The sequence below is a fragment of the Spodoptera frugiperda genome, chromosome 1 (genome assembly GCF_023101765.2).
Source record: "Spodoptera frugiperda isolate SF20-4 chromosome 1, AGI-APGP_CSIRO_Sfru_2.0, whole genome shotgun sequence".
Classification (NCBI taxonomy): Eukaryota; Metazoa; Arthropoda; class Insecta; order Lepidoptera; family Noctuidae; genus Spodoptera; species Spodoptera frugiperda.
The window spans coordinates 774,877-794,979 of NC_064212.1; the positions used below are offsets into that span (position 1 = coordinate 774,877).

At 37.8% G+C, this 20,103-nt stretch overlaps 1 protein-coding gene and 1 long non-coding RNA gene across 3 annotated transcripts in view; one reads left to right on the forward strand and one right to left on the reverse strand.

The window, feature by feature from the left end:
• Nucleotides 1-3,268: 3,268 nt before the first annotated feature.
• LOC118273460 (uncharacterized) lies at nt 3,269-10,470 on the forward strand. Of its 2 annotated transcripts, none has more exons than XR_004783416.2 (2): nt 3,269-4,093; nt 10,050-10,470. It is a non-coding gene; the product is annotated as an uncharacterized LOC118273460 (long non-coding RNA). The 2 variants fall into 2 exon arrangements; XR_007705469.1 differs by lacking the exon at nt 3,269-4,093 and adding an exon at nt 4,866-5,322.
• Nucleotides 10,471-10,597: 127 nt separating this feature from the next.
• Nucleotides 10,598-20,103, reverse strand: part of LOC118273281 (uncharacterized) — a 30,744-nt gene continuing 21,238 nt past the window's right edge. The window contains exons 38-42 of the mRNA XM_035590180.2: nt 16,965-17,096; nt 14,849-15,022; nt 14,427-14,505; nt 13,870-14,009; nt 10,598-13,695 (exon numbers count right to left, since the gene is read on the reverse strand). Coding sequence (XP_035446073.2) covers nt 10,855-13,695; nt 13,870-14,009; nt 14,427-14,505; nt 14,849-15,022; nt 16,965-17,096 — 3,366 coding nt within the window. The 3' untranslated portion in view covers nt 10,598-10,854. The remainder of the gene's footprint in view (nt 13,696-13,869; nt 14,010-14,426; nt 14,506-14,848; nt 15,023-16,964; nt 17,097-20,103) is intronic.

Consider the following 20,103-nt stretch of genomic DNA (forward strand, 5'->3'; position numbering starts at 1 on the left):
TGTAAGTGTATGCTGTGGTAGAATAATTCCTCGCAACTCTGTAGGTACCCAAAATACGTGTGAAACGGGACCCTGGGATGGTTTTTACACAGTACCTAATTCAGTAAGTAAGGTGACTACCATATTTCATGAAGATTTTCCACAAAAGAAGTTAGATGACGTATTTTGTTTACCCTTTTGAGGGAAGAAAAATATTTACAAGACTTTGTTTTTTGGACATTGCACATTTACGTTAATAGGTACTAAATATTTCAGTAATTAGCAGAATGACTCTTAAATTGCAATTTAAATACCGTTCACTTCAAAACGGTGCATATTTGTGCCAAATGCAGTCACGAAATGAAACAGAGATCGTTTTGCGACGCGTGTGTGCGTGTGTGTGTGTGCGTCTGTGTGTCTGTGAGGATGAGATGCAACTTGTGTAACTCAGGATTTATCACCTCTTTCTGTAAGTGCAGTGTATTTACGTAAAATTAGGTTAGTGTACCCACTTGAGCATTCCACTTACCTAATACTTGCCTATTCTATTAGGTAAGTATTAGCTTTTACCAGCAGCTTCGCTCATTTTCCTATGGGATAAAACGTATAGGTACTATACACGTAGGTACACCCGGGTCAGCTCATCCATACATAGACAGTCTGTATACGAAATTTCAACAAAAGCCGTTCAGTAGTTTCACCGTGATTGACGGATAAACATCCAAACATACTTATACTTAGTGTGAAGTGTGTATTTTTTTTACATGGGAGTAACTTTTCCTTGTAAGCAAAGACATGACTAAAGGCTAGTTTGTACCTGTTATAGATCTACCACTTTTCCCCTGTCCATGTGGTCATGTTTCCCGGGCCCTGGGCTAATAATAGGCTGTTATTTCAACTTTGTTTGTTCGAGAGTAGTGGGCAATCCCAGCTTCCACTTTGGGCAAGAAAAACATAGACAAATTCCCTTCAACTTCTTTGGTGACAGTCCGACAGGTGACTGTGAAGAACGTGACAAGAAAGACAGCGAGTTATGCGTCTCCGTAAATTTTTATAGGTACATGTTAGTAGCAGCTACCTACGCATAATTTGGCAATATAGTTTTATTTAAATGTAGATACGATTTTTGTTTCAAAAAGCAATGGTATATCTTCTCAGTCGTTGATAAGGTAAAAAAAAGAGGAAAATGCGGTTTTTGAGTTCTAGAACCTACAGTAATAACAGAAATGAACTGTTCATAATGAAATACATTATGTATTGTACACAAGTACATTAGGTCCATTTAGGAACTTAGATATTACCTAATAATTATTATGTTGCATACCTTTAGATATAATACCTAAGACAAAGACTGGACTTTTGACTGCACGGTTGACGCGGTGGCTGGGCAATGGGCTGCCGTGTAACGGGTAGCGGGTTTGATACATGCATGGAGCAATTCTTTGTGTGCTCTACAAAGTTTCGGGTCTGGGTATCATGTGTAGGTGAACTTGTATGTTTGTAAACGCACCCTCGACACAGGAGAAAAACCTAGTTTGAAGAAACGTTTTTAAAAGAAAGAAGAGATAAATATGTATACACTTTTAGCAAAACAATCAAATTAGCGATCACTAATTCCACGCGCCGTTCAATCATCATTTACCCAACCGATATTGAAATAAACGTTTGACCATGGACACATTTTATTACTGCGGCCATAAACTCTGAAGATATTTGGGAGAGTGGGGGGAGGAAGACGGGATGGCTGGAGTCATCTATTTCAGTGCAGTGGCCCCAAAGTGTCACTGCTCACTGCGAGGCTGCGGGGGCGAGCCTCACTCTCACTTCTGTAATTTGTCACTTGATAACACAATGCTATTTATGTTATTAAGTTGGTTATTGTAGTTACCTATATGGGATATTTACCTATTATACATAGGTTTTTTTTAAGGGGGGAAAATCATCCAATGACTTCTACCGCCTAATTAAACATAGGTATAGTAGCTTTCCCCGAACATAATGATCGTAATCCTAGCCGATTTCAGTAACGGGTATGCTTAAACTTTTTACCAGTTATGTTATGAGTTTCATGTAGCATAAGGCAATAATCAATTTAACCATATGTAATAGTTGTCATGTGTATGTGAATGTGTATGTTTGTAAACGCACCCACGACACAGAAGAAAAGCCTAGAGTGGGATAACGTTTTATAAAGAAGTAAATACAAAGACTAAACTCCTGATAAATATAGGTACATATTCGTTTTATAAGCCCTCAAAAGATAGAGAGAAGAAGAGAGATATTTTAAATAAAAATCGGCGTAAATTATGTATATCACATAGATAGAAAGGTTAAAGTCCAATTGCTTCGACGCCCAAATACCGAAACCGCAACTACTTAATACCGGTAGCTACCCAACTGTCATAAAAAAAATATATTTATGATGCTCCCATTTGGCATCAAAAATTGTGAAAAATAAAAAGTGCAACGCGACCGAGCGGCTGAATGATTCACTATCTATTATCATTATATACCTACCTACACACTTTTATTTTTGAGGATGAATTATAGAGACTTCTGTTGCCTAGCCACGTTTGAAGTAAGTATCATGAAGCAAGTATAAAGAGGAGATGTTATAGTGATTGTGCACTGTGACACAAAAGTCGGTCCTGCCCAATGATAAGTAAAAATATGTAGGAGTAGGTTATAAGCGCTTAGAAAGTGGCACATTAAAACATTTCTTCTATTTTAATTCAATCTTGGACAATCGGCTATGGTTTTGCAGTATTTTTTCCATCATGTGGGATCGCATAAAGAACCACGCCCGGTTTGTATCGTGGAATAATTCTGTTTAAGGAAAATCCCTTAAACAGAATGCGTGTACGCCAGTTATTACATCTCCTCCTCTCTGTATTAACTTAGTGGTAAATATGGAAGTATAAGGGAGAATAAGGGAGTGAGTACATTGCAAGTCAATTACCAAGCAGTGGTATAAAACTGAGATTCAGGGAAATTGATGGGAAGGTTAAGTTGCTTAAGTGTTTTCTCTTTTAGCTATGAACGTATTGTACGTGTCACCAAAACCTTAATTATGGTTTATATTATAAGTTTAATATCCAATTGAATTGAATTTAAATTCGGATCGCCATCTTAATCCGTAGATTCGTAATCGCTCAATCTTTTTCTATCAAACAGAAATCGGAGAGAAACAAAAAGCATCAGGCATGAGTTAAATAAACCACTTGTTCGAGTAATAGTAAACAAATATTATGAAGTTGTAATTTCAATATCGATCTGGATAAATATTTGCGCAACATCGCAACATCCAGTGATCCGCTTTCGAAAAACTCGAGTGCATAGTACGCGTACGGATTAAGCTCAGCGCGTACTACCGAAGCTCCAGCGCGGAAATAGCTCGGTTTATCATACTCCATAAATGTGAATTGAACACAGGACCGGACTCGACGCCGCTGGAGAATTCCAGACATTTTTTTAACGTTTTTTGCCACTTTGATAAAATTTCTCAATACTTTGCATTTTTTGCAAAAAAACTCACAGGAAACGTCTCTCCTTGCCAGACAAGATGAAGACGACTAAAATATATTTCATAACCATCCCATTTCATGCGCAAGTGCACGTAATAAACATCTGAAATATGAAAGACTTATTAATAAAACAAACGTAATGCGATTTAAAGGCGAGACACTCGAAACTTTGGAGAAAACAAAAGGAAATTGTAAACAATGATTCAACTTCGTAAGAAACAACCAAATAATTTTGATCCCGTCACGATGCCAAAACGGTATGCAAACAAAATTAAAAGGGACATTAGTCGAAAGCGTAAATTTGTAAATAAATGCAGAATTTTAACAACGAAGAATTTTTACAAGACAGCCAATTAATCACATGCGTCGCCAAAAAACAAAAAATAGAACGTATTCGTCACGTTTTGAACAATTAGAAACAAGTATATGAGGCTCTGTCCCTCAGTGTTGTGCTCAATCTCGTCTGTAGCGCGTACGAGGTAACAACCATGAACTCCGCGGAAGGAACCAACCTGGTGGCCACCTACTGCATCCTGCTGCTGCTGCTGGTGTCGCTATGGCTCATGTATTCTGCATTTTAAGGACAAAATGTGAGTACAGTGACTGTGTGAACAAAATCTGCCTTTTTGTTTTTTTATTGCGGCTTCAGATTCGTGACTGAGCGCACTAGTGTGTCTGCGTATCAAAAATAACACTGGAATCATGAATGCCACGCTTATTACATAATTTGTGCGCTGCCGAAATTTCTAAAGGACTGGAAATCTGGTGGCTGCTGATTCTATTGTACCGAATAAACTATTTTCTATAAATTACCCACACGAGTTTTATTTTATTATACTTCAAACCCACTCTAAGACTAAGGGAGACCAGTATAATATGTTGTTTTATTATGTTCGTTAAAGAATATGCGCATAAATGTGTCGTCTACTCGAATTTGTCTCAGAGGAAGATTGTTTTAGAAAAGATGGATGGATTTACCGGCGCAGTTTAGTGCTTTCGTAATTTATTTTATTTACGTTGTAATGTAGGGACAAAACATCGTATGCCTTTTATACAATAAGATGTTAAATAATAATTATATCCTTAAATTAATAACTGCACAAAAAATCTCAAAGAATAAAATGAAAAAAATCTGGAGCATCCTTCCATAATAAAGTTGGGCCCTGTGCTCTGACGCAAATTTGGTGGTTCAAGCGGTTGGTAGATCCTCGTGCGATCAGTCCAGCCTGCTCCGTTACATAGCAACCATGCCGATCAACGCGGAGACGGTCAACCTGGCCGCCACCTACATGATCCTCGTCATCCTGCTGTTCTTCCTCTGGCTACTCTACTCCACGGTCTTCTAACTACCGACAGGTTGGTCAGTGTGTTCGTGGACAGTGATTGTTTGTGCGATTACTTAAGTTTACCACCTGCAGCTTCTCCATAAGGACATTCTAGAACCTGGAAAATAAATTGAACCATGTGCGAATGGCCCGCAGTTACCGCCGCATCGCAATGTTAATTATCCGCAAAATCTGAGCCACCTGTCACCATACGGACGGTCTATTAACGTACATTCATATTTATAAATGTTGAAAGTATTTGGCGTGAGAAATAGGCGTGGCCTACGTAGGCGACGGGCGCGCGGCTTGCTCCAGCGACCCCTCAGTTCCTTGGAGCCGTTTGTCCGGTGAAGGTGTCACGTAGCCATCATGCCCAACCACGAGACCACCAACCTCATCGCCACCTACCTCATCCTGGTGCTGCTCCTCGCCAGTCTCTGGCTGCTGTACTCGGGGATGTTCTGAGGTGCTCATTACCAACTCATTACCTGCACGTAAGCTTCCCAAAGTGTTTTAAAGTGCGTTCGTATTACGAGGAAAATCGGTAAAAATATCAAATTCTTATATTTTTTTAATTAATCAAACTTTCGGTGTCATTATAAATCGATAGGAATCTATATCCAAAGATAAACAAACGTGGCCATAACTTGTTCTCACTAAATTACACGCAAACATTCCCATAGACAAGATCAAAAGAATTGCTAACTAATGACCAATGAGTGCCAAATACACAGACGCTATTTACTTTTAATTAAAAATAAACACTTGTATTTACGATGACCACTGTAAAAATATCAGCCGGCATAAAACTCATTTCGGATGTCGAAACGATAGTTGTTGATTCGTACAGCATCGCGTTATTGGAGGTCGGATAACTAAAATAGTTCGCCGACCGGCGCCTGCGGCTTCTCCACAGAAATCATAACATTCCCGCGTCTAAAATTACCGAAATAATCCAACTGAAATACTGAATGGCAAGTCATAAGACGCAGAGCGTGGAAACGCAGATATATCAAGTCGGGCTTTACATAAAAATTGTCTTTTTGCCAATTGTTTTTTGATTCTAAATGATGCGGGTCCAATTGTGCGGCTGTAAACATGTCAACCGGTGACGGGGGCTCGAACAGAGCCAGAATTCTGATGACATACGAACTGGACGATAAACAAACGTTCTACCAGATGCAAACACATTTACAGGGAATCAAAACAACATGTACTTCAGCGGGTGTGTGGCTGATGGCTGTGTAGCCAGCCGCTAATCAACACGTCAAAACATTACTTTGCTAAACTTGCTGAACATTTTCATACAGCATTTTATCAGCCAGCATAATTACACTTTCATGGCGCCTAATGTTTACGAGTTCAAAAGAAATAAAGTCATCAGTAGAGAAATTCGCGAATAATAGAAAATGTATAATAGCTATTACTAAATTGAGACGTTACTTTGTTGAGATATGAAGTAAAAACAATGACCCAGTCATACTTCAGAGAGATGGAAGACACATGTTTTCTTTGAAATTTTATAATCTCTAGAAACTACATGTAGGTACAAGTCGAGATGTCGGCGATAAATAATAACTCCGCAAACATTTATTCCTACATGTTGCTTGTGTTGCAGGAACGAACGTAATTCACTTTTATTACAAACCCATCGATGACTGGTTTCAATTCACTTTTGTGTTGGCCGAGAGCTTTTTGTAATAAACATTACATACACAGACTAAACAATATTGTACGGCCAATAATTTATTAACATGCTTACCGCCCACAGTCATACATACGTAACAGAGATCTGTTTGATGTTAAACAGACGACAACGACTGTAGTTTACTATCGGAATGCCAATAAGAATAATGGCACTATAACAGAAAATTGAGAAAATGTATGGACGCACGTAAATTATGAATTGAATTCTAGATTCGCAATCGACACACAAACACGCAAGCAAACGAAACAAAAACAAGTTCAAAAATAAAACCATCACGATAGTTGACAACGCGATTTAAAAATACTGATATGAAAAAATAAAATGTCCCCAAATGAAAATAGCGACGTCGTCTATTTATGTTTGAGATTAACCTTCGTTTTTAAAATAGATACAAATAAAATTTGAAGTAAAGAAATGTCGAAAACAATAGTTAGGATGACGCAAAGTATCTAGACGTGAGAAGATGGATGGTGGGAGCTAAATCTATCCGAAAACGAATTGGAAATGTAGCGACAGCTTGGTTAACGATCGCAATCAATCATGGCGGCAATGGACGTCGTCAATACCGCGCCATGGTGATGAAAATAGAGGAAAGAAATTTAGATTACCGCGTTACTGTGCCAACTGACATAAAAATGTGATGAAAAATCTGTGAATCTGTGTGACGGCCTGTCGAAGATTTGTAGTTATTTTATCAAAGAAGATTTGGCGCTGAGTGACAGTAAACTACCGCGTACAGTTTGTTGATACGCTCGCGATAATTTACGTGTTGTTAAAACGCTGTACTTGAACTCAAGCTTTTATGGACGTCGTAAAAGATCTAAAGGATGTAAAACCCTATAATGTGTTTCAGTAGCTACTGACAATTTGTGCAAACTCTGGTTAAAAGTTTGTACAGGAAATCATAACCGTAACATTTTCAATCACGTCATTACTGGTATTAAGTTATTTTAGAGTACACTTTTACAAGTAGTCATAGAGATACAAACAAGAAAGAACTAAAATCACCTTATCCGAAATTATGATTTATTGTTTCCTGCTTCAGAATCAATGAATCAATGTGTTTTCGGGGTTCAAATTTTATTGTCTCCTCTTTCTGCAGTACTTTTTTTACAAGCTATTAAGCCTAAAATAAGTTTTGGCTCTTGCCTAACGGCTATAGGACTTCGTATTCAACAAATAGCATAATTGTAGTGTTGGGTCTATTCACGGTAGTCACGGGAACTGCGGACTGTCTAGCGGGTTACCGGGGCTCCGGCTCGAAAAGCAGTAGTAGGAGCGGGGTGGTTTTTAGTCAATAAGAGTCTGACACTCCCACTCGCCTTGCCCAAGCCGGGAGAAGTTATTGGATGATATTTCCCCTAAAAAATCCACTCTCAATCCACACATTTTTTCGGTAGCAACACCGAAAAAATGAAATCAGCATCACATTCTTCATCTTAATCAAATGTCTAATTAAGGAAAATATTGACGTGCCTAAGCCTAGTCCTTATTGTTAGGAGTTCTTTCAAAATCATTGAAAGTTCACGTTTTTCATGTGATCAATTTACCACTGTCAGCTTGTGTGTCAACAACAGTTTCCGGCCGCGGAGTTCTTGTTAATTTGTCATCCATTGAAATATCTGCTGCTGACAGTGCTGCGACATTTTTCTACGAATGCGAGTTATAATCACATTGTAGTGTTTTGCTCACCATTGAATCACGGTGAAGGAAAACATCGTGAGGAAACCTAACCTAACCTATATTTTTTTTTGAGGGTGGAAAATCGTCCAATTACTTCTCCCGCCTTGGGCGAGGCGAGAGGGAGTGTCAGACTCTTACTGACTAAAAACCACCCCGTTCCATCTCCTGCCCCGGTAAACCCGCTAGGTAGTCCGCAGCTCCGGATTAGGCATCAGCCTTACTGGGCCACAACCTAATAAACTTATAATTTCTGATCATAAGTTAGAAATTGCTATCCCGCATTGAGGAAGCGTGGTGATTAATGCTCGAACCTTCTTGTTGAATGCTATATGTCTCAGGTTGTATTTAATTGGATAACTATATAAGTTTTTAGAGTTTATACGCGTTTTATTATAGGCCAAATCACTAAACTGTGTAATTAATACTTACTATTTATTTACCCTTAAATTATATTTAAACTCGTGTAACGTTCTCGTCACGGAGCATCAGTAGTTAAAGTTATGACGGTTATAAGCAGGATAGCGTTTGGCTACCATCTCGCCTGATAGTAAGCGGTGTTGTGGCCGACGATGGAACAGGCTTACCTATGAGTTACTCGAGTACCTGTACATTCGGGATTTGAAGACACCCTAGTTTTATTTTTCTTAGAACACCGGGACTTGAAGATAACAGTTATATTTTTCAAGAAAAACAGTATATCCTCTGTGTTTGATCTTCAAAATTATTCTCGAGTAGTTTCTTAAGCGGTTTCCGAACAATAAAGCAAGATTTAAAAATAACGCGCAATGGGCGGAAACATTAACGTTTCCGACGGTAACTGCATCTATGTTTATAATATACATATGTACTTTTGTATGTAGGTACTGGTATTATGTAAATTAATAATTTATAGCAAAGCTTTCTATGAAAAGCTTCAACATAGTATTGTTTTCTGTTTTCCCCACAGTAATCTATGTATTTCATCCATTCATCATTTGTCAGTTTGTACTGCAATGTAGAGCGGAAGACCTTTAAGGACACGATCTTTATCTATATATCTTTAATTGTCCTACTACATAAAACACTTGAGTTCTTATGCTACTTAGATGGTAATGATGTTGCACACCCTTATGTGCCTCAAGCCTGAAAGATAGAATAACTAAACATTAAACATAATTTAGATTATATTATAACATTCGTGAGACATACTAATTTCATTATTATGTATTTCAGCTTACTCACGTAACTATGTATTTAGATTTTTCCACACATACATATGTACATAGGTACATATACAAATTATAAAACGTCCAAGATCACAGTTAAAATGATAGCCCCATTAATCCGATATAAAACGAAACAATTTATAAATATAAATTCTTATAATCAGCAACTGCAAGGTCTCGGTTTTGAGTAAATTTCAGATAGTGACGGCTGCAAACCACATTAATATTATAATCATCAAAAGCGAGAAGATATTCCGACCCGCCCACGGACACGGGCGCGTCATAATTTCTTGATGTTCCTCCATATTCATAAATAGTGGTGACCGTACCGCAGACAATTTTAAACATAAATAACGGATTATTGCGACATTTAAAGACTCCGTAAATATTTTCTAAACTATTTATTTTTTATATAGAATCGAAATGAAATATAATTCCGCAATTTAGAGTGCACGATATGACGTCAATCACGTTTCCTGTAGTTTTATAATTATATTGAAATGCTGTCACTGGAAATAGACAGTAGATCGTAAAAATTGCGCTGACCGTCAGCACCGGCGACTCCTAGCAAACTTTATAACACACGAGGACATAAATATTAACAATTTCTTTCATTTTGTTACAGAAGCTGTCCACAAACAACTTAAACTTGAGACCAATCCAAGATGGCGGTCAACATACGCTATAATCTTATATTTAGGAAACCGTAATCTTAGTAATAAGTTAATCGTAAGTTAAGCAATGTACACCCAAGCATTTAAGTAACTTAAGACCACGGAACGAGACTAAGGGAGGTCGCACAGAATGACAAACTCGAAACACCAGAGAGTGTGAACAGTGCTGGGCATTCCAATATAAGTAAAGTCTAAAGTAAAATATATCAAAGTGAAAGACAGCATATTAGATGGCAAATATTTAATACCAGAGCAATGTTACTGAGTTAGCTAATTATTGTTGATGTTCGGTACAAATCATCTTGTTACGGATTTTATCGTTGTTATGTTATGAACTAAGAGAGTTTTGTAATAAAGGCTTTTTTAGAATAACTGTGTTTGATTTAGTGAGACCTTAATGTCGAATGAATTTATATTAATTGAAGGACACAACTGGTAACTTAGGATGAGGGTGGAGACATTCAGATGTTAAAGGGCTTTGCATCGCGTCATCCAAGATGTGATAGAGATAGGTACAGTCAGGGAACAAAAATGCAGTAATTGTGTAACAACGCATGTCATGTAGCTTATACAACAATTGTACATTTATTCGCTAATGCGAACGAAATAAACCATTAAATAACATTTTATTATAGAACAATGTTTAAAACTAATAACAAACTAAAGAACTTATACGAATTAAAATAATTGTATCTAAAAAGTAACTAAATTAGTTAAAATACATGTCATGTACCTATATTTTACGCAAAACTTCATTCAATCTGAGCGTCTTTTATAGGAAGCATTTTTATTTTTATTCACACCAGAAGCATTTGGCTCGGATGTTTGACTCTGCGAGCTCTGATCCTCATTAGCACTTTGTTGAGCATTTGTTGGATTAGGCTCATCACTGTCCATGGTGAAATAATTCAGATGCTGGTCTGAGGAGGCTGCCACATCATCTTTACTCTCCTGCAAAATTTCTGGCAGTTTCTTTTCAGCGTCATTTTCCTCGTATCGCACGCGAACGAACCGCCTAGAGGGCGATGGTCGAGTGTCTTTCCCCTTAACTTCTTCAGCAGAAGTTTGCTCCTTTTTCGTATCGTCAGGTTGTTTCTCAGATTTTAGTGCTGACTCCACAGCTTTCGATGGCCCAGCTGAGGCCGGATCATCAGATGTTTTCGAGACAGTTGTTGTATCGAGATCTATGGCAGGCATAATTTCTTCTTCGGATAAATATTGGGTTAGTTTTAATTCAGAAGCAGATACCGGTGGTAGCTTTATGGGTTGCAACGAAGGTTCAGGAGTAAGTTTATTCTCCGAAAGAATAGCAGTAGGTTCGAAAATTATCGTATTTTTCGCAAATGAACTCTTACGCGCTTCTACTTCCTCAAATGGTGGCGGGGGTTGTGGATCAACAACTCTAGAACTAACTTTGAGTTCTTCAGATCTGATGGTTGTTTCTGACAAAAATGACACTAATTTTTCGATGCCCTCTGATTTACTAGAATCCGTCTTGGTGGGATGCACATCTTTGGTACCTAGATTAGGCTGTTCATCCTTAATTACAAGAGGTGTTTGGGTACCTGTTACATCTTTAGTAGCTGTAGTATCTCTACCACGTTGTGCAGCTTGCATACTTTTGTCATCTTGAGGTGTATCAACATCCTCTTGGTGTTTGGAAACTTGAACACTGGTAGAGGCCAGGGATGCTTGCGTGCCTGTAGATATCGGATTAAGAGGTGGTTTACTAATATCTTGGGCAGCTTGAACACTTGTACTTGCTTGTTCGGGAGCAGTTTCTCTGACAGGTGGACTGGTTTGTATACTCGTTGCTGGAGGAGCCTGAGTAGACTTTAGAATACCTTGCACAACTTCCTGTCCAATGGGCTTGAGGGTTTCATTTGTTTGTGGGCTACTAACTTCTTTTACTTTATTCTCAGTTTCCAAATCAGGATATAAAAGATCAAGTGCCTTTTCTATAACATTTTCTTCAGTCGTATTGGGCTGAGTTTTCTTTATGTCTTGATCAGGGCCAGGAGGTAAATTAACTGTATCTTTAGTATCTATTGTAGGTGTCGGTTCTGATTTATCGATATAAGGGGTTTGTACCATTAGCGTGGTTTCCATAATCTCCTCTTCATTCGCTGAAGTTTCACTAGAGGATATAATAATTTCTTTCTCTTCTGCGTCTTCCTTTGTTTTCTTATCTTCTATAGTCTTGTCTTCATGCAATTTACTTTCTATTGCACCTACCTTTTCCTCTATAGAAGTTGTTAATTTATCTAACATAGTATTTAAGTTTTCCTTAAGCGTACTTCCGCTTTCTTTTCTTTCTTCGGTCAGTTTTGAATCTGCTTCTGTCATATCAATTACAACTTGGACATCCGATGTTACTGCACCTGTTGCAGCTTTAGATGAGCCAATTGTTGGTGGACTGAGAGGTCGCTTTGTTTTAGAATCAATAGCTCCTAAGGTAGCATCTGCTAATGAGGATTCTTTTGTAGTGACAGCCGTACTATTGGACTCTGTCGTTGCTATATCCATAGCAAGTTGTATTTCCGATGATCGTTTAGTTGGTATTAGTAATTTAGTCATTGTATCCGCAGCAGTCCTTTTATCAGCCATTTCATCAGTTTTGTTAGCTAAAGACACATGAGCTAATTCCTTTTCTTTATTTGTAGTATCTGTAGTAGCAGTAGCGTCTCTTTTACCTTCAGACAACATTGAATCACGGCCTGTTTTAGATTTTGAGCGTCCTCCTAGCTTCAAAATATCTTTGTTAGGGTCGTCTTTAGAAGTGAAGCCTGTGTCTGAATCGCGAATTCGAAGAGGTCGGACTACAAATGGTTGAGATTCTGATCTTTCAGGACCAGGCTCGTCTATATCCAAAGAAAACATTTGCTTTTCCGTATTTTCATCTTCTATTGGGGCTTTAAACATGTTTTTACGGCGAGATCTGAGTTTTTTTAAATTTAGTTCCTTTTCAGCAAGTTTTTTTGCTGCATCAAACTGGGCAAGCAAGGCCTCGGTTGCTTCTTCGTCTTCTTCGAGTAAAAGCTCGTCTTTGCCTTCACCGGATACTGCAGTTAATATATCAGGATCAGAGACTCTACCCATTAGCTTCTTGGCAGTGCGACCTACTTTTGTAAAAAAACCAATTTGTTTTTGTTTTTGTTTTTCTACGGTAACAATTGCTTCTTCTTCTTCTTCTTTTTGCACAACTGCTTCTGATTTTGTCTGCTCTTCTGATAAATCAGAATGCGATAATCTCCTCATAGATGGTGGGGGCACAAATTTGTTTTGATCAAAATCACTTTCAAAAAGCCTTGTGCCTCCTGGATGTCGCGAATGTTCCTGAGGAGCATCCATTAGGTCAGTGGATTCAGTTAGTCGTGCAGGGGTAAGAGAAGGGTCTACCGGAGGACCTCCAGGCCAGTTACCACGTTTCCTATGATCGTCTCCTAATTGCCTCATATGTTTATGTATAGTGTTTTTGCTGTACGGAAAATGTTTCAGCAGGTACTCCCAGTCGTCGAGTTTCAGAGTAAGCACCTGTGACTTGATCACCGTTTCATACGAGTGAGTGTACGGGGTGTTGCGAAATAATCCTTGCGTCTGAAATATTGTAAGAGTAACACGATTGTATAATTTAGAGGTATTGTGTCTAGTCCTATTGTTAGAAATGGGCAATAGAACACTGGTATAGAAATTCTCGTCAGTGATTGACTGAATCCTATCATACAGAATTCTGTTTAAAGGGAACATGGAAACAAGACGGGAGTTACTCACGATGCCGAAGTAGGAGCCTGCAGGGTAGACCCTGCCACTGGCGGCTGTGGCGTCCATCTCCTCGCAAGTCTCCCTCACTTTGCCAGTGTGTATCACGTACATCGCATCCGTGATCTCACTCTCTTTCACCACGTACATCCCTTTAACATAAGCACATTATGAATTATATCGTAATACGAGTGTGTAATGACTGTTGATGATGCGAAAAAGGTGTGTAAGAGTCGCAGCAATTGGCGTTCCATTGTCTCTGCCTACCTCCATGGGAGACAGACGTGTGGTTATGTATGTATGTATCGTAATACGAAAAAATAAAGCAAAAATATCAATGAGAAAAATGCGTCTAAACTATCGGAGTATAGGTAGTATACAAGACTACACATCAAACTATACAAAACCAGTTTGTTATGGTCTGGCTTTGTATGATCTTTCCACAGATTTAAAGGTCAGATTATAGTGGTGTAGTATGTGTTTGCTATGTACCATTAATATGATTTTCTATTAGAATGAGACATTGAGATCGGAGCCAAAACAATGAAGATAAAAATCCATCTATTTACCTTCATTGTAAGTATAGACCTGCAGGCAACCGACCAGTTGCCTCAAGAAAGCCGGTTCACACCTCTCAAATATGTGATGCTGTAATAAATTTAACAAGTAAGCAGGTACTCCAGTTGAAATTCTACTAAGGATCTAATTAGTGCATATATTTTCCGTTAGTTATTAGTTAGTACATTAATTTAGGGATTAGGAATTTAAGGATTGTTGGGGAATCGGAGATTTGGAATAGAAGATTTGGAGGGTAATTGGGCCTACGGTAACCACATTCACGCAGCGCAAGCGTGCCTTCACGTCGGTTTTCTGTTTTGGCCGTGGTATCACTCCGGTCGAGCCAGCCCGTTCGTGCCGAAGCATGGCTTTTTCACCCTTATCAACCTAAACCTTAAAAGCCAGGTCAGGACAAAGAATGTTAGTACAGTACCCTGGAGATGTGATGCAGGTAGGCTGCCGACATGATCCTCAGCCGGAGGGAGAGGGGTGCGTCCTTCAAGAAGTGAGGTATCTGCAGTCCTCTGCTCTCTCGCCACAAGTGCAGGGTGTACTTGTTCACTATCGTCACAAGGTAATTGGACACCCTGTTGTTTTTCATAAACTCCTGACAAAAGGAAAAAATATATCTTTGGTTAGGATTTCAAAGTCAAAGTCAAAATTATTTATTTCAAATAGACCGGGAATCAAATTATATAAAAATAATAGAAAAAACAAAATGTCTGTCTGTCTGTCGGTCAGTCCTCTAGTGAAGCTCTTTGATCGTTCCAGAGTGTATTATCCAAACATCATATTCGACTACGAATTTAATTAAAATCAATTCTTTGACTGGATAAGATTGGTTTCCAAAAACCGAACTATTTTTTTCAATGATTGAACATTATTCATAAAACATTTTATATTTAACCCATACATGGCGACTATTCAGACCACAGATTCAGATGACTTAGATACTGCTTAAAATCTAATCAAATCCAATGCAAAAAAGATAACAGTCTATAAAAAACGTAAGTAGGAGACAGTCTGCTCTATTTTGGAGTTCTTAAAAAATTGGCACAAAAATTAACGAAAACAGTAGGATTAGAAATTTTAATCAAAATCCTCGTAATTCAGCAATCGAGCAATATAATTATCCGACCGTCTCACATAATTCAAGTCTTACATAACAACGGTTTTAATACACAAATGTGTGTTGTGCGATATTTTTATGTTCTCCTGAGCTAGAAACATCAATACGTTGTTATTTTTTCCACTGCGGACGTCAACCGGTGCAGCGTGCTGCCAAAATCTCGTGTCGATGCATTGGCCGTTGACAACTTTATAAATTGTACTTGGTTTTTAAATTGGTTTTGATTGCGTAGATTTGAGTTAGGAAACTAATAGCCGTTTTTTATCAATCACTCCGATACCACTCTCAACTATTAAGTGGTACTTAGAGTGAGGGAGCACCTAAAATAATCCCTTACTTGTACAATTAGATATCATTTATATAGATTACGTGTCACTTAGCTTAAGGATTCTTTAAAATTTAAGAGAGGTGTAGGAGATGCTTCGATTACTAAGTGATCGAAGAGGAGATGTAAACGATATGTGTGTTGTCTATCAATTAAATAGAGGCACAAAATAAAAATACACAAACAAAACTGTATACGCTTTTCTCTTATAAAAGACATGATCTAACACAAGGCTTCCATACACTGGGCACACCTTTAGACATAATCTGTGACCAATAAATGTTCAGTCATCGTTTAACGCAAGTAATTAAAATATTATTTGAAAACCATTTCAAAGACCATTCGCTCAACCGAGCGGACTGACGGCACATCACGTAAAGCCGGGTCCAGACGAGTGTAACGTGTAATGTAATCCACCGTGTAATGTAACACGAATTCTTCAGCGCGAGTGTTACATGTAATGCTCGTACTGCCGTCCACACGTAGAATTCGTGTTACATTACACGGTGGATTACATTACACGTTACACTCGTCTGGACCCGGCTTAAAGCTTCTCATTTAAATTACGTAAATACGAATACTCGTACATCAGCATTTACTACTCCTTAATATTTTACAGTTCAGTGTCGTCATGTGATGTTAACTGCAACTCGTAAAGTTAATTTTAATATGAAGGTGCCATGGTACATAAATAACACGGTTAATTTGTGTTTCATTCGTCGAATGGTAACAGAGATTCTTGGTTCAAGGTAGATATTATTGGATTCTACGATTTTCAGTGTTCCAATGAGAGTTATCACAATTTATTCTTATGGGGAAGGAGAAAAACGAGCGGATGGATGGATGAGTGATCAGTTCTGCCCTTAGTACGGATTTGCTTTACGTTTAAAGTAATTGAAACGAGAGCGCGTTCGGCGCTCTGATTGGATGGTTCATTCGAGCCGGCCAATCAAAGCGCCTTTAAACGTTGAGTCAAACTCATACTAAGGGGTAAAGCTCATCGCCAGAGAAGTTTTGATACTACAATATAGTCAAACATACGATTAGCTTTACAAAAACTAGCAAAGTACCTCTAGTTCCATTAGTTCTTCATACCTGCAATTCCAAGTATTTGCTGTAGAAGCTGAAAGACCGGTATGACTGGTACTGGATGATGCTGGAGAACTCTCCCACGTAGACCATGAATATCATGGTCGATAGAATCATCAGGATCGACACGAAGATCACCTGCAAATACCAATAGCCCCGTAAGAGACCACTACTGGACTATGGGTCTTCTCTACAAGAGGCCTACAGCCCAGTCTCTGTTAACTAACGTAGTCATTGATGGCTCCTACGATACGCTTTTTTTGAGGGGGAAGCTCACCCAAAGCGGGAGAAGACAACGTCCTATGACTTCTCCCACCTTGAGTAAGGCTAGAGGGAATGACTCTTACTGACAAAATACTACCCCGTTCCTACCCCTGCTTCAAGCCGGAGCCCCGGTAAGCCTGCCATTCACAGATATAATGCATCTGCCATCTCAGAGAGATATGTCTACTTCACAGAAATATTAAAACTAGTAGGTATATACAACGTGTAACAAAAAGGGGGTATACACATCAAGTGCACGGTTTCTAGATAACATAACAAACTATACGGGAAGGGTTTTTTAAACTCATGTTTTCATGGAACGAAGTTATGAATTTTTCCAATACATAACATACATGAAATCCTACATTTGGAAATGAAATCATTACATCACTTGCAAGAAATCAGCTGATCGGTTTCAGTGCAAGTGCACTCAATGTACTTAAATAAAATCAAAACGCTTACTCCTGGTATTTCTTCGAATAAAGAAAAAAGGGTTCCGGATATTTATTTTTCGTAACATTTTTTTTTCTTCTGGTAATTGTTTTAAAAAGAGAGGTTTTCATAAAAAACAAAGAAAATGTTTGTAGACAAACTAAGCCAAAACCTCGAGCGAGTACAAGCACCGGACATTTGTAAAGAAAATCTCGTCGGCCGCATACGTGTCCGTTAGCGCGATGCTTATTTTTTTTTTCTTAATAGACACGCTAGCATGCGAATCGTGCGACCCGCACCAATTTTAAATTACGCTAAGTACATAGACAAGGGTATCCGTAAGGATATGAAATAATTAGGTACCTATCTGGTCTTTACGTGATACAAAGAGATACCATTTTTGTTTTACTAGAAAAGATGGTCTCAAACAAATGAGTGAAGTAATCTTAACCTTTGCATGTTTTTCTCATTAAGACTAAACTAACTTGTTGAGCTTTTCGTGAACTTCTGTCAATCTCTGTCTCCTCTTTCACTATTGTGGGTACCTACTCTTACCTACCTTACCTAGTCTTAATGAGAAAAACATGCAAAGTACCAGGAACCCATAAGAAACGAGAATTGTTATTACATACATTGAAGACGTTACGAAAAAGGGTTTCATATCATAATATTGTGTTCAAATGAACCCTAAATATCAATTCTATGCAAGTTATGTGTGTCCTAGTACAAAAAACTCCCAGTGGGTTCCGTTCTTCAATAAATTTTTAATGGACACATTTTTACTTGGAGGGGTTTAGAAAGATTGACAGAATTAAAAAAAAAACTCAGCAAATTAGCTTAGTCTTAATGAGAAAAACATGCAAAAGTACTAGGAATCCATAAGAAACGAGAATTGTCATTACATAAATTGAAAAACGGTTGCGCACTCACAGATCCCTAATTTCATATTAAATAGGATAAAATCTTGTTTCCCAGTCGCACACGTTGCTTGAGTGTATTATGTGAGAGAGATGGAAATGTTGTCATCGTCTGTTGGCTACTCTCTTTGGATGTCTCTCTCTCTCTCTGTACATAGTAGGAATTGTCATTCAGAATGGGGGACTCGCCCCGAAAGAAACCGATTTAAAGAAAATACGATTAATCGTTATTGGTTCGATGTATTTCATAATAGTTAAAAGGACACTGTAAAAATCAAATATTATTTGTAACTACATTAGTTACTTGTAAACTAAGGCTAAGTTGTAAACTTTTTCAGGGCTAATAAGAGTCTTTAGTCAAATTCGACGTTTATTTCTAAAATACGTATTTGATTAAATTAATAGATAAAACACACATATTGTATTTTAATAGGCTACTATTCAATGCATTTCTTTACAGTGGAATACATAGAAATATCATTCATAATCTAATTTACATTACCGATTCAATAATAATGTGAACCGATTTAAAATAGGTATCAACCTTTTTGGTTCGCGGGAAGAAGATCTCAGATCGCCAGCCCTAGTTGTCAGTGTTGACATAATATTGTCATCATGAACGTTTCAGTCATCTCAATATTTCGGAAAAATATTAGAATTTTAGCTTATACGAAAAAATATTATCAATTTCTTTAACGTGGAGTTGAATTATCTTTCGTTGGTATTGTAACAGTGTTTGTAAGAGAGAAGATTAATTTAACGTAGCATTCAGAAGGTGTTTGTTATTGTTGTGACTGTGATTGAGATTTGTTTTACAAGCAAGCAAAAGTGTGTTGTGTATTCACTATCACGGTATAGTCACATCGAACCACTTTAAAAATGTAAGTTAAATAAATTTTTCATTTTAATATCAAATTTTAGCATACAGGTACTAGGCAAACAAAGCGTCTAATGTACGCCTACGCACGCACCGTCGCCGCGCGAATCAAAAGTAGGTAGGTAAGTAGGTAGATAGGTACTAGGCGATCAGATTTACAGAAGAAATGTCTCGACCCCGTTAGTGTTGTGACACGTTTGTATGATTTAAAATCAAGAATCATACGACACCAAGAATTTGGAACCAATTTTTTTTTTAAAACGAATTTTAGGCTGAAACTTTGTGTAGAGATTCTATTAAACCTGTATTATTCAGTGCTTCTTGGTGTATATGGGTATTTTGTTACACCCTGTATATATGGTCTAGCACAACGAAAGGTCAATGGACGAAGTTTAAAAAAAATCGTGGGATTGGCATGTTTTTCCACAGTTTCTACTTTTGTTATGTTTGGAATGTATTTTTCTATGTCAGTTGAAGAATTTCGGAAAAACTTTTATTTATTTGTTGAAGAACTGTCTGTTGCATAACTGGTTGTGGAATTTATGCGGTTTGAAAGAATATTTGTTTGACTTATCATCAGTGCGTCTAGTGAGAGTGAAATTTCAGTGATGGTTTTTCCGTAAAATTAAATTACTCGTTAAGTACACTTAATTAG